Source organism: Paramormyrops kingsleyae, chromosome 6 (assembly GCF_048594095.1).
Source record: "Paramormyrops kingsleyae isolate MSU_618 chromosome 6, PKINGS_0.4, whole genome shotgun sequence".
Taxonomy (NCBI): domain Eukaryota; kingdom Metazoa; phylum Chordata; class Actinopteri; order Osteoglossiformes; family Mormyridae; genus Paramormyrops; species Paramormyrops kingsleyae.
The window spans coordinates 18602659-18618204 of NC_132802.1; the positions used below are offsets into that span (position 1 = coordinate 18602659).

At 39.9% G+C, this 15546-nt stretch overlaps 1 protein-coding gene across 1 annotated transcript in view; it reads left to right on the forward strand.

The window, feature by feature from the left end:
• The window catches only part of nup210 (nucleoporin 210), a 32972-nt gene extending 31612 nt beyond the window's left edge, over window positions 1-1360 (forward strand). Inside the window, exon 40 of the mRNA XM_072713791.1 lies at window positions 156-1360. Within this exon, the coding sequence (XP_072569892.1) occupies window positions 156-259 (104 nt within the window). The 3' untranslated portion in view covers window positions 260-1360. The remainder of the gene's footprint in view (window positions 1-155) is intronic.
• Window positions 1361-15546: the final 14186 nt, after the last annotated feature.

Genomic DNA, 15546 nt, shown 5'->3' on the forward strand with positions numbered 1-15546 from the left:
TGTTTTCCCGTTTGTGTCAAAGGAAAACTGAAAATGCTGATGTGCTACCTACATGTACATGAACACAATGAAAATGCCTTAGGATATTGGGTTGTATACTTCTGGTCGTGCTCTGACCCACACAGCCAATTTCCTACTGTCTTGCCATTTCACAGGACTTGCATCTCCAGCCTTCAGTCCATTCAACCACACGATTCCATCTGACCTAAAGGCCAGCCCTAAACTGCGACTCTACTCCCCAAGCTACAGCTCTCGTTAAGTCTGCTCTCGTTAGGTCTGCTCCCGCAGCTACCGGTAATGGAAAGCAGCTTCGTTACAGGAACACGGAGAACTTGAAGTGCCTTTCTTATGCTGCAGACGCGGTCAGCATGGCAACAGCCATTTTGCTTTAGTGTTATCTGTGTTCCAGATGGCTTTTGAAATAGCTCCTGTAATGTTTTGCGCAATATAGACGCCTTATTCCTATAGCAAAAAACTCTTATTTTTGTGCTTGAGTGTGTGTGCTGATGGTACTCTTCTTAATTTGCTTTCAGCTTTGTTTCTATGGGGGAAAATTGAATTGTTTTCTTTCATGATGAGCAGTCATCAGACAGAAGCAGTGACTGAAAATAACATTTTGTAACTCAGGAACATTATGCACTGAATTTATTCTGTTTGTAATTTTTCAATACATATAATAATTATGTGCATTCAGATCGAATGAGCTTATTTTGAATTGAGTATTTTGTGGCCATTGAATCTAATTTTGTGTGCGTTTTTAAAAAATTCTGACAAATCACTGATTTTTTTTTTTTAAAGTAAAATTTTGCCAGCCTCTAACGTGGCACATCTTGAAGCCCATCTGTAGTGTAACTGCCTTAAATACCTCAATTTGAAGCAAACACTGCAGATTTACATGCTAATGTGAAGGTTTATTCTGCAATGTGAATTTGGTTCCTCATTACAGACACCTCCAGTACAGTCAACGTAAGTGAATTAGCTTTGCTATAGTGATGTGACTCTATTGGAGTTTGACATGATGTCCACTTAAATGGCAGGGTGTTTTTTAAGTGATTAAGTGATTCTGTGATGTTATTTATTTTCTTAAGCCTGTTTAAGACTGCCGAATGGCAAATGCAAAATAATGAAAAATAGTTCGAAAAACCTGAGGGCATTTCTTTCCCACTTTTCTTACTGCAGTTTTTTTTATCAGGGGTGGGGTGTACTGCATGATGTCCTCCACTCATATGTGACTGTTTGCCTTTCCTAAGCTTCTTTTTGCTTTGACCTTGTTCGCAGATGAATAAATTAAACAAATATAATTTTTGAAAAGGTAAGGAACAGGATGGCTTGTTTTCTGTAAATAAATTTTTTTTTCTAAGTTTTCTGAGTAAGGGCATATTTATTCAACACCAACCAATACATCTGAATATTTCATGCTTTATATTAGGGCTGTTAGACAATCAATTCTCTTAATCGTGATTAATCGTAATAAGTGATTAATCGTAATTAATTCCATGTTTGTTATAATTGTTACATTTTATTTATACTATAATATAGTAGTGCTAGACTAACAGTCTCCCACTGAGACAAACTCAAGGCACAGGTTTGATTAAGATTGAACAAATGAACTCAACCAGGTAATAAACAAAATTAACAAATAACATGTCAATGTCACGTCAATAACTAATAATTAACTGCACATGAAAATGTGCTTTACCAATAAAGCGATTAGTGTTAAACCGATGAACCAAGCTCACTTGGAAGAGTAAACATAGATTAAACAAGACTGGCGAATCACCACTGCTGAAGCCCTAACAGAAAGCTGTGATGTACAGATTTTTCATTTGTACAGATTTTTTTTTTTTTTTTTTTAGCAAAAATACTACATGAAAGCAAGTTCAAGCTGAATCAACAGATGGCAACAAGATTATATTATAAGTAGGGATACCAAACATATTTTTTTTTATCACACACCTTCACATGATTTCAAAAAACAGACCATAAGACTATTCAATCCCGACTGCACAATCGACCCCTTCCTCAGAAAATGTTATTGCAGGTAACGGACCTTACTTGTGTGTAATTAAATTTGGGGAACCATGGCATGTACAGTCATGTAAATCTAACATTTGACAAACTGGTTTTGAAAACAGAAGCCTGATAAACACTGCAGGTTAACTGGAAACTGGCACTTACCTGGAAAGAATCTCCTTTTAAGTTAACCTTCAATGAAATAGAACAAATATTGAAAATGAAACTATTTATGCTTCCAGTCTGACAATTTCTAAAAGTGAAATGAAACAATAACAATGTTTCCTCGCCATTCTCCTACGTCAACTTCCCTGTGAGACCGAATGTCTTGAGTTTAGCTGTGAATTCTGTGAATCTGTGTAACATAACAACTGAAGCTCCTGCGTTGTTTACAACCATGAAGGAATATAAAATTAAATATAATCTATTAAAAATCTTTGCTCATACTGTTGTCTTATTGTGCTATCAAAATACTGTATGCATTAACAAGGTTAAAGGAATATAAATGTATGTCTTTGAAATCTGTTTTGCATTGATGCGAACAGCTCAACTTTACATACACCAAAACATTATGTCCGCCATGTTAAGTGAATAACGTTGACTATATCTAGTACAACAGTGCATGATCTGGGATATATTAGACGGTAGGCTAATATTTGGTACTTATGGTTGACGTGCTGAATGCATAAGAAATGGGCAGGGATGAAGATCTGAGTGACTTTGACAAGGACCAAATCATTATGTTCAGGCGAATGGGTCAGAGCATCTCCAAAATGCCAAAGCTCATGGTCGGCCGTGGTACCTCACCTATGGTCATGAGCTCTGGGTAATGACCGAAAGAATGAGATCACAGATACAAGCAGCAGAAATGAGTTTCCTCTGTAGGGTGTCTGGGCTCAGCCTTAGAGACATTCGGGAGGGGCTCAGGGTAGAGCTGCTGCTTCTCCACATCGAAAGGAGCCAGCTGAGGTGGTTCGGGCGTCTATCTAGGATGCCACTTTGATGACTCCCTGGGAAGGCACTTCAGGCATGTCCAACTGGGAGGCAGACCCAGGATATGCTGGAGAGATTATATCTCTCAGCTAGCTTGGGACCTTGGTATCATCCCAGTGGAGCTGGAGGTGGTGGCTTGTGAGAGGGAGGTCTGGGCATCCCTGCTTAGACTGCTGCCCCCGTGACCTGACCCCGGATAAGTGGCAGAGGATGGATGGATGGATAATATCGCTGGTGCCGGCAGTGAAACAACTTGCCAACTCATTAGTGGAATATCATTACATTGTTTTTTTTTTTATTCTGCGGAAAATGAAAAATTGATCTACTGGTCAGATTTAATAATAAATTAAATATCGTTGCAGGTCAAATAAAATATTGTGGTGCTCAAAAGGCAAAGAGATCATTAGGCAGAGACAAGTTTAGCAAGTTTAGTGAGCAAGAATATACTCACTTACACAGACTGGAGAGCCTTTAAGAGATAAAGTTATCGATCCTCTTATAAAAGCAGTATTGTGCAGAAATGATTAAAAGAGGTTATTTAAGGAGACAAAAGTGGATATGGCCAATAGTGACAGAGCGCAACGAGTCATACTATGAAACTTTTTTTTTTCGGTTCGGCAGCTTAGAAAAATTTTAAATCCAAATCAGATCAAACCAAATCAAAAAATGGAATTCATTTGAACCTTTTCTTCACTCTCGCTTCGGCCTATGTAACATTTCGGTTCTGTTCTTTTTTGAAACTGATGGAAACGCAAGCAGGTTCTCAAAATGCAACAAGTGAAAACCAGCCCAGCATTGACACCAGCACCGACTTGGTGTTGGTGGAAACAAGGCAAATGAGTTTGCTATACTTTAATGGCCTCCCCAGTCACCATCTCTGAATCGAATTGAACACCTTTGGCATGTGGTGGAACAATGGAGTCACAGCATCAATGTGTTAGCTGACATCTGCAACAATTACATGATGTAACCATCAATACGGCCTAGAATCTCTAAGGAATGTTTCCAGCACCTTGTTGAATGCATGCTACAAAGACATCAGGCTATTTTGAGACCTGAGAAGGATCCTGCAGTGTAAAGCAGCTGGTAAGTGTATATTCCAAATTTAAAACCCTTATAACCAGTACACCATAGTGAATACTGACCCCAGAAGTAACTTTTGAGAATCTTGTAATACTTCTAAATATATAAAGAAGCAAAAATATATAAGCAGCTAGCTTATCGTGCTGTTAAGCTGAAAACCCTGGGGCATCTGTTTTTCATCTGCTGCTGCTGTGTTTTCTCTGGGGCTAAAGTATTCAGTTTTGACACTGGAATGCTAAGGCATAACTTTAATTGAATTAGCATCTCCTGGTCTAAGATGACAACCAGAAATTTACCAATGCTGTCTGTCTATTTAACGGCCCTCGTTCTGAGTGTCCTCCAGTTAATTGTATTTGCCCCAGACTGCTCTGAATATATTATCACTATTTCTTTCTGACTTCCTGTTTCAATGATCAGTGGTAATTTGGTGATGAAACTTGTTGCTTTGTGTCTCCCTGTTGAATCTCTGCCCCATAATGTGGACTTAATGGTGATCAATTCACCATTGTGGTCAAATTTAGCGTTTCTCTGGTCAAGTGCCTTGTGGATTCTTCCTTTTCTGAGCTGTTGGGTATGTGCAGTAAAGTTTTTGTGTGAGGTTTACTTTAACGGAGTTTGTATTTGCACCTGGGTTAAAAGTCGCACAGCATCTATTCGGCTGTGTACACCCGGCTCCCTGCCCCCTGCCTCCACAAAGACCCAATGTGCGGCGCTTGGTGGCACGTCACGTCAGTGGCTGAAGGTGTCAAAGTGTGATACAAATATATAAGGTAGGGTACATCACCCACAAAGTGTACTCTTGCTCTAACAATAGTTAGCTAACCAAAGACACACAGTTGTCTTGCTAAATGCTGTTAGCATTAGCTACAGGGCTTGAAATTCATTTCTCCAGTGGGGGAGAATTCCCCTCTTATGTGTAGGACATGGGGAGGAATTTTAGATTTTTGCGAGGTGGAATAAAAAAAAAAAACAACTGCACCGATTCAGTAACATTAGCCATGAATTTTTTTAGTGGAATGGCATACTGACACCTAGGTGCAAATAGCCACATTGGCTATCTACCCTGGGTGCAAATAGCCACATTGGCTATCTACCCTGGGTGCAAATAGCACTCTTGGCTATTGACACTTGGGTATAAATAGCATCTGTCTTATTTTAATGGGGCCGATCCATACCTTGCATTCTAGAAGACTGGAGTACCTAGAGACGAACATGCATTTACACTATATAGTTTTTCTCTAATCTAATTTTCACTACAAGTTATCCAATATATAGCTCAGCATTCACTGTTTCAAACTTACTTTTTTGGGAGGATTAAATCCCAGGTCGCATAGGGCACAAGGCAGGACATTCCCTGACCAGGATCCTGTTCATTGCAGGGCACATAGTCAATCACCAAGGGCATGTTAGAATCATGAGTTCCCTTACCTGCATATTGCCTGCATAGATATGGGAGAATTCCACAGATCCAAGAGTTAGGAAATTCAAACCACCAACACTGCAGATGTGAGGTGTCAAGCTTTTCTTTCATTAGCCATATGATCTTGCAGTATTATACTCATATATACAAATATGGGAATCGAATTTCACCTTTCCGAACACTTCCAGTAATGATTTGTATATAATAAACATAAGTTGCTACAGACAAACAATTAATAATTGAAAATGTTACTTTAAGTGACATTCTCATTCTACAGGAAGTCCTGAATCATTGAATTCAGGTGTCCCAGTATTTTTGGTAATATAGTGTATCTAACCATTTTGACTGTCATGCTTAATACTTAATACTGAGGAACAATTTTACATTGCGTTATGATATGGATGATACGTAGCGTGGATCTGTGCATTGATGTGACAGGTGATTAGTCGTAATGCACGTATAGCCGCAGAGCGAAGTAATGTATGTGTATGGCTGATACCCAGTAAAAATCTGCGTTACCTGAACGTTGGTATTTTGTAGTGATTATCATGTTGTGAAAGTGCACAAACACTACACCGATGAGTATAGATAATGGATAGTGTATATTACCCATTGATGTAACAGGTGAAAACTTCAATCGTATTGCTGAACCTGAAAATATTAACCTATTTCAAAGATATTTTTCACGTTTAATAATGAGGTCCAGTGACAACTTTTCCGCACTATTGGAAATTGCTATTGGAAATTTTGATTTTTTTCACCCCACCCTAATCCAGATCCCATATCCCTTAGCAGGATATGCAGCTGTAACATGGAGAATCAAATTATTGATAACTAGAACCATATGAATGTCTTGTTTGCTGCCTGTTCCAATTTATTGGTACATCAATCATGAGAGAAGAAGGAGAGGGGTCTAATTATGGAAGTCTCACTCCCAAGAACTTGGTACTTTGTGATATAATTCCTGTTAGACATATCGTTCTGATACTGGCAACTTTAGTTATAGCTTCCTTGCACAGTTTTACACAAAAACAACAGAACATGCAAAGTGTTTGCTGGGCTTATAAGTAGAAATGCATGGATGACTTTCCACAATATTGTATTAAAATTGTGTCCATTCAAATTCTCATGATTAGCTATTTTGAAATGTGCCAGTGCAGCCCGGTTCTTCCGTAGCCACTTCAGATGAAGACTATGTCTTCTCATAATCACTTATCCAATACAGTGCTGTGGAGGACAAAAGTGCACATTTATTACATTTAATACATTGCTGTTATACATTTACAATGTCTCACGTTAATAATGAGCACTAATTCTCCTAAGACTGCCTGCCAAGAATTTTAATGTGCAGTAATTATATTGCATATTGAAATATAAAACCTTCTTAATCACACAGTTCCCATAATTTCTGTGTGAGGATTCAGTAATTCCCCTCCTCCCAGAGTTCGAACAATTTCAATCAACAGAAAAGAAAATTAGTTTTACATATTAAAAACTGTTGAACCAACCAAGTTAGACTATCAATTGCAAACACATCTGGGGATGATTGCAATGAAGCTGGATATTACAGCCTCAACACACAAAAATAAATAAGTTCACCAAAGTTTATTAGGAAATAAATATGGATTATCAAGGTCATCAGGGGAAAAAAAGTTGCTACTATTACATTATTGTTGTGGTTGTTATACAGCTGTATTTTAATGTGAACTACACAAGCAGGACTTTCACTAAAACTAATTCATAAGCACCCTGAAGAAGATCACTTTGTTGTTCTGAAAATGACTTCAAACTACCATATTAGGCCTATAATCCTCATTACTCACAGTTAACTATTGGGATTATCAATTATATGGGCAGTAAATGCTAGATATGACTAACGTGACCTGCTATGTAAACCAAATGCCACAAACGACCTAAGATATTGAAAACGATGCTGTCACGCCCGGCTCCGTACGATCCTTGTGTGTGTCACGCCCCCTCATTACCTCGTGTCAATTCCTGGTTGTGATCACCTGTGTCCTGTTATTTCTGGATAGTCTTTTGTATTTAGTCCAAGTCTCAGTCTGTTTTCCCCAGATCCGTCATTGTAGTGTCATGCGTTGTTCCTGGTTTGTTGGTCCTGTCATCCGATTAAATCCTCGTCTTGCCCTACCTACTGGCTCCTCTCCCCTGCTTTCCGGCTCGCTTGCCCCGCACCCTGACAATGCATGTAACATCAGCATTTTTAATAGTTGTACCATTAATAGTTTGGTGTAGTCCAAGGGCGTGGGGTTAACCGTGGGTTGGGTGGAGAGGGTCAGCCAATACCGACCTTAATTAACCTTTTCGGGACCATAAGCAAAAACTGACAGCCACCACAGCCACCTGACAGCAGTGGTATTTACATGTTATTATATGTACAAATTCTGTATAAAGTCATATCATTAATGCTATAGAGAATTATTGACTGGATAACTAGGTGGCTTACTGGAGGTATGGTGATATAAAAACTACTAAACATAAAGTTCAATACACCATCTATTCAGTGCAAAATGAAAAGGCAAGTGAGACAGAATAAGTTAAATAAACACTTTGGGAGAACAAACAATGAACAAAAAAAGAACTGAACATTGCAATAAATAAATCTGCTCCAGAACCATAAACTCAGTTTGATATTAGTTGCAGTACTGCATACTGCATAGTACATGCTGCGGAGTGTAAGTTGTAAACTTGGAATTGCGTCATTTACAAACTGTGCTTTTGAGCTATAAAGTGGGAAAAACCTCGACGGGGCCCCCTTTTGGACCCCTGCCTGTTTGGGGCCCCTGCGCAGCTGCTTATTATGCTGATGCATAAAGCTGCCCCCTGGGGTCAGTGCAGACACAAAATGTGGTGCGAGTAAAAAAGGCCATCTTGACTGGCATACCTTAGGCATTGAGTATGGCCATGCACTTCTATCTTCCCAGGAAATGGAGTTTTATTGCAAGCGTTGCCCCTGTGTAAGAATAACACAGCACCTTAAGGCCTGCAAGTCAACCGGAGATTAGTTTGGCATGGAGAAATACAGAAAATATATCTCTGTGAGGAATGCGCCTTGAGGCTGCTGACAAAATGAACCCACTGCCTCGGTGACCTATGAGTTAATTACTATTACCAATGGAGTCTCTATAACCCAGTAAATCTCTTCAAAAGCAAAGAAAGAAGAATCCTTCTTATTGAGAAAGAAGGCAGCACCTGCATCCCTTTTGCGTTCTTCTGATTTATGTTCCTTAGTTCATGCCACTGGGAATAAGCATAAAATGGTGTCTATAGGCATGACAGGGATGAGGAAGATGCATGACACATTTAGTAATTCACAATAAAACAAATATCTGAAACAGTCACAAAGGATCTGTAAGTGATTTAGAATTGTTTATAAAGGACCTATATCCCAGACATTGTTAGTTTCCTATGTGTGTTCATATACAATTTAATGCATGGATATTGTGCCACATGCATATTGTGTTGAATACAGCCTATCAAAGTTGATTATATTAATTTGATTGGAAGTTTTACCCTAGCAACTTGTATTTGTATTTATTTATTTATAAAAGGCAGTTCATTAAGTGGCCCCTCTTTAATGGACTCTCAAAAATCCATTGTATATGAAAACTGAGCAACGCAAAAGACATAAAATCAGCTTCAGGCAGTATGGTAAGACGTGGAACACAGCTGGGTCACTTTTCAGCATCAAAGAGAAGGCAGTACTTCATGCTACCTGACAGGTACATATCCTGCCTGTGCTTTAAGCACGTTTATGATGACTGACAGTAAAAGAGAATGATAAATTGTTGTTCTTCCCTCTTACTAATGGAAGTCAGCTTTTAACATGCACCCCCCGGTAAGAGAGAAACTTTCTCAACTTTTCCAGAAGGATGATGTGAGGTTTATACAGTACATGGCAGCTTCTTCTTTCTATGGTACTTTTGAGATGTACATATAACTTCTTAATGATGATCTTACTATCAGGGCTGCGAACAAACTGACCATTGTGATCACAGACATTTATACTTTGATCATCTCTGAAATGATCATTGCTGCAGTGTTATATAGCCTGTGCTCTCAACACTAATTTTATTCAGGCATTTGTCTTTGAGCCTACTAGCCTGGGAAATGATATAGTCAAAATGACAAACTATTGTCCTTAGAGATAACAGAGGAAAAATGGGAATCTTCAATAACACCTCTTAAATGCAAATGAAAGAAAAGAAGAAGAGAGCAAAATGAATGTTTTTGTGTTGTTTGTTTTTAAATAAAATTTGGCCTGGCATATTTACACACTCCTCCTACACACTATCTGCATCACTGAAGTCAAGCGGGACAGTCCTGTTGAGAAGAATGCATGCTGGGGGGGCTGTAAACAGTCGCCACCCCCAGTTCCTCTTTTTCTAATACTCAGCTTTCTATATGATGCGTGATTCTTCCAAGCATCCATTTTCTATGCCATTTATCCAGTAAGGGATCCGGTGAGCTCGGAACCTTTTCCCTGGAAGCACAGGAGAACCCTGCACAGGAGAACCCTGCACAGGAGGAGCATATGTATCCAGCTAAACTTATGAACCATATGATTTCCAATTTTTCTTTATAATGACACTATATTTAACAGGGTTATTTTTCCTCTGTTATCTCTATATATAATAATCGGTTTAATACTTTTTATGATAAAATCTGTGATAGAACTATTCCCCTTACTGTTTGTGATATGCTGATACTGTTTCCTGCAAAACAGTATCAGCATATATGTAGAGTACGTTTATGCTTCCCAGGTTTAATGGTATTGTATTATTTTAAAAGCAAGAGTATCCAATGTCCCACATTGATGTTTTTATGTGTGTTCCTTGCAACCAAAATTCAATACTAGAGCATTATCACAATAATGTCTTCAAGGTTTTCCTACCATTCTTCTTCATAATGCAGTTAGTGTTTTACAAATTGAACAAATTCTAGCACTGTAGATGGTGTAACTATTGTGCTCTCACTCTCTAATTCTAATCTTATAATGCCATCCAGGGGGTAGCCCTGCCTTTTACCTGATGCCACATCAGACAGGCTCCAACCCCCCCTCCATGATGGCTGCTGCAGGCTGGATAGATGGATGGGCAGCCTGAAGCTAAGCCTGGGAAGTATAGGGGCACAAGCCTTTGCCCAGGATGGTAGCATCTCAGGGCACAGACAGAATTTGGGGGAAAAAAGAAATTCTGTATTATTATTGAATTGTGATATTGTAATCTGTAATTCTGAATGTTTGTGTGTTTTATATGATGATTGGAACTAAACACTGGACCTGTGTTTATGTCCAGGAAACTTATAGCTGCTAAATAATCATGTAAATGACTACTAGAACATAAATGTGTGCTGCTATTATGTGAAGGGCTCTTGTGGTCAAACCTTGCTATAGATGCAGAGGGCCCTGGTGGTCAAACCTTGCTATAGATGCAGAGGGCCCTGGTGGTCAAACCTTGCTATAGATGCAGAGGGCCCTGGTGGTCAAACCTTGCTATAGATGCAGAGGGCCCTGGTGGTCAAACCTTGCTATAGATGCAGAGGGCCCTTGTGGTCAAACCTTGCTATAGATGCAGAGGGTCCTGGTGGTCAAACCTTGCTATAGATGCAGAGGGCCCTGGTGGTCAAACCTTGCTATAGATGCAGAGGGCCCTGGTGGTCAAACCTTGCTATAGATGCAGAGGGCCCTGGTGGTCAAACCTTGCTATAGATGCAGAGGGCCCTGGTGGTCAAACCTTGCTATAGATGCAGAGGGTCCTGGTGGTCAAACCTTGCTATAGATGCAGAGGGCCCTGGTGGTCAAACCTTGCTATAGATGCAGAAGGCCCTGGTGGTCAAACCTTGCTATAGATGCAGAGGGCCCTGGTGGTCAAACCTTGCTATAGATGCAGAGGGCCCTGGTGGTCAAACCTTGCTATAGATTTGCAACACTCACTGTATATGCTGAGGGACCAAGGAGCCCTGAGGACTAATTTGTCTTGTATATGTCAAAGGTACCTGGTGGTGAACCTGTGTGGTAAATTTGAGGTTCATTATGTTTTGCCTGCACTATACAAGTTGTGTCTCACAGCCAATAATGCTCTGAGGCCCCCTTCAGCCCCAGGCCCCTGGGGGCACTACCCCCACCAGCCCGGTCCATTATACAGCTGTGCCATTACCCCCAATTACATTTTGCGAGTGGCGGAGTCAATTATGTGGTTGGAATTAAATAGCTTTTCGATCTGTCTGTTGAATACATGCATGTGTGATTAAAAAAAATAATTGACATCCCTATACTCATAAAACAATGCTCTCGCTTTTCTAGATGCCATCTATTCATCCAGCATTTTTGAAAGCATTGAAATTCAGCCTTTACTTGCTTTCATGTAGTAATTTTGTTGGAAATTAATAATCTGTACATCTCAAGTTTAAGTTAATATTAGGATTTCAGCAGTGGTCAACGGCTGATAATCATGTTTAACCTTCTGAGTCTTCTTTTCTAGGGGCCTATATCACCAGAAGCTGCATTTTTGGGTTAGCGAGATAACTTGTTGAATTTAAGGTATCCATCCATCCATTATCGTGGCCACTTAATTCCCACTGGGGTCGCAGAGCCTGTCCCAGGAACAACAGGCACAGGCGGGAACCAACACTCACACAACTACAGGGCCAATTTAGACACACCAATCAGCGTATGCTGCTTACCTTCGGACTGTGGGAGGGAACCGGAGTCCCCGGCGAAAACCCACACAAACACGGGGAGAACGTGTAAACTCCACACAGAAAGGACCTGCGATCAAACCCAGGACCTTCTTGCTGTGAGGCAGCAGTACTAACCCTTGGTTTTAAGGGCTAAATGTAAGTTATCAACGATAAAGTCAGTTTAAGCTGAGGCTCTTTAAATCTGACAAGTTATCCAGCTATAAGCAAGAAATTCGGCTCCGTGATACAGCCCCAGGTCTTTGCAGTCAGCTTGGTTTATTAATTATCATGCTAGTATCATGATAGTTCAGTTAAGCACCTTTTTCACATGCAGATTAGTTTATGGAGTATTACTATTATTCATTTCCTTGTTATTTGTTAATTTAGTTTATTAAGTTTATTAAGGCTTCTGATGAGTCACACCTGTTCCTGGTATTTACCTGAGAACAGGTGTGGCTCATCAGAAGCCAGGTAGGATAGAAAACCTACTGAATGGTAACTCTCCAGGACCGGAGTTGGAGACCCCTGGTCTAGATGTAGGGAAAAGAATAAAAATGTCACAGTCCCCGTATGGCGAACTCCACTTCCCACAGTCCCTTATGGCTGCTTCCTGTTCCCTATTTATTACCACCTGCTTCTGTTCCCTATTTACCTTGATTGTTTCACTGTTTATTTATTTTAGACTTTTCAAAATAGACCCATATGGTTTTGATGACAGCGCTGTAGACTCCTGGCAATCTTTCAACCAATTTCCAAATGTAGCCGTCTGGAATGCTTCCCCAACAATCCTGGAGTTTCCTCAAGTTCTGGGTACAAGTTCACTACCTTGCTCTTACTCTTTGATCAAACTCATCCCAAACCAGCTCTATAGAGTTTAGGTCAGGAGATTTTGAGGGCCAAGTTATTTTTTGCAGCACTCAATCTCTTTCCTTGTTCTCTAGATAATTTTTACTGCATAATTTTTACCGCATCGAGCTGTGCGAGAGTCATTTCCGTCTTTAGGGTAGTGCAACTGGTGCAATCACACCAGGCCTATAGGGGCCTGCTCAAAAGAGAAATTTGCCTGTATAATAAAAGGCTAAATAATAATAAGTTATTAAGTTTAGTGGTGTGTGGATCAGTGGGTTAAGCCTCTGTGCCTGTCATCATAACCTCCTGAGACCCCACCCATTCATTTACAGTATGTCCATTGTAGTGGACATTTTGTTTTTGCATCTATCTTTTCACTGATGTAAGGAAACATATTTATTCCTGTTGTACACTAAAGAGAACATGCTATGAAATTAGAAATAAAAATAAATTTGAAAAAATCTAAATTGTAAGATGTCTTATTTCCTCCAAAGACAAATAACCTAAAATTGAAGGACACTTTTTTCCTTGGGTCTCAGGAGGATATGATTGCAGGGTCGAGCCCAGCCTCGGCAAAATAGTCACTTGTGTGTGGGCCTTTGAGCAAGACCCTTAACCTCCAGCTCCCTGGGCACCACAAGGTGGCTGTCCTCTCACTGTGACCTCCAAGCCTGCTCTTCTCACTTTTATGGAGAGGAAGATGGGGCAGAAGGAGATATTTTTCCCATGGGGATTAATAAAGTATCTTTATTCTACATTTCTTGTCATTGATTGCATGCAGCGACATTTCAACTGAATGCGTTATTTTGGCTAAATAATATAGCTGTAATGTCACACATATTTGTGGTGTAAAGTTCATTACATAATTTTTGATTCAGAATGCATAATGAAACAAATGAATACATTTATTGACCTGGGCAGAACGTAAAATCATCAGTATATGTTCCACATGGAAAACATTACATTAATTGTGGCTGGGAGTTGGTTACGGCTAATACTGGTTACAGTCAATTACAATCTGCGGTTTGGGAACATTGTGGTTTCCCTGTTAAGTACATCAGCACTGGAGAGAGAGTAGCTCAGAAGACCAAGACTGTCTGTCAGCTGTCTTATACTGACCTCAGATATACTGTATACTTTGCTGAAAACACAATCAAACATGCTAACTCATTTGAGTTGGCATCACCTGAAAGTGTGTGCAACTGGAGCAGAGCAGAAACAGCCTCTGCAGGTCTCCCTATGGCATTTAAAGGCGCTTTTACCAGGAAATCCTCACCAGGCTCATGAATAACTACAGGGATAGTGCTACAGATATAGTCAAATTCTGTTTCTCTGCTGTACTGAAATTGCACCGAACCATGAACCCAAAACCGAGGTTTATATCAAGCTGTGAGTTTTGTGTACCATTACAACCCTACTAAATATACATTTGAAAAACATTTAATCTAAATCCTGTCTTCGACATGTGATGAAATACCTACAGTTTGGCACTAGCTAGTTCAGAAAGGTCACACCGTACACTGTCAGTGACTGGTGAGCTATTCGTCTTCATTATCATTGCATCTGTATTACAGTGACCAAGCAGCATCAGGCACAATGACTCCCATACTCTGGTTATGTTATTATATTGGCTCAGCTGGGGGTACTGAATAAGTAGGGCTCTAATGGTGTGACATTAGCAAATGATCTGTATGTGAGGAATGAGTCCCTTACAGGAACTATACACTGGCGTTCATTTCCCTGCACAGAGCTGTTCTTTTTGTTCTTCGTCTTTCCCTTCGGAAATGTGACTTGAAAGCTGTTTCCCTCCTATGGCCAGTGAGAGTCAAAGCGGCATGGAAGGCCGTACTCTGAGCCAAGGGCGTAGATTTGGCTATGGGTGATAGGGAGGTGTTACAACCAGCTATTTTTTTATAGTGGAACACAAGCGTTTCAGATCTTTTTTTATGAATCTGAAAGTGCTACTGAACGAATTCACGAAGAAGTCAGAAAGAATATTTTAGGAAACGAGAATTGAATAGAGTCACTTCACCCGTCCACAGTGGTCTCACCTTGAACTGTGCCCCTCCCAAGAGACAGGCCTGATTTGGCTCATTATCTTGTTGAAAGACAAATTATTTTGAGTAGGTGCGTCCCAACCTGTGACTGGTATTGCAATTTGACTTAACTTTGTAGCTGAATTAGTAAATGTGATTTATTTACTTCAAACATGAAGTCCTTTTTCAAGAGCTGTCCCTTATTTTGTCCAACACCTGCATGTACACACATATATATTTAAATTCATCCATCTGTAGGGACACTGTTAGGACCGTTATAGGAAGACTTTCTATATGCTCAATAAATGCTCAATATTATCATCAAAATCAGACCTCCTACTCCTTAGTAAAAGCTTAGCTACCCTTTTCATAAATCCCTAGTGACGCTCCTGCCTCCATCTATCCATCTTCTAATGACTTACCCTGGTCAGAGACGCAGTCATACATTCA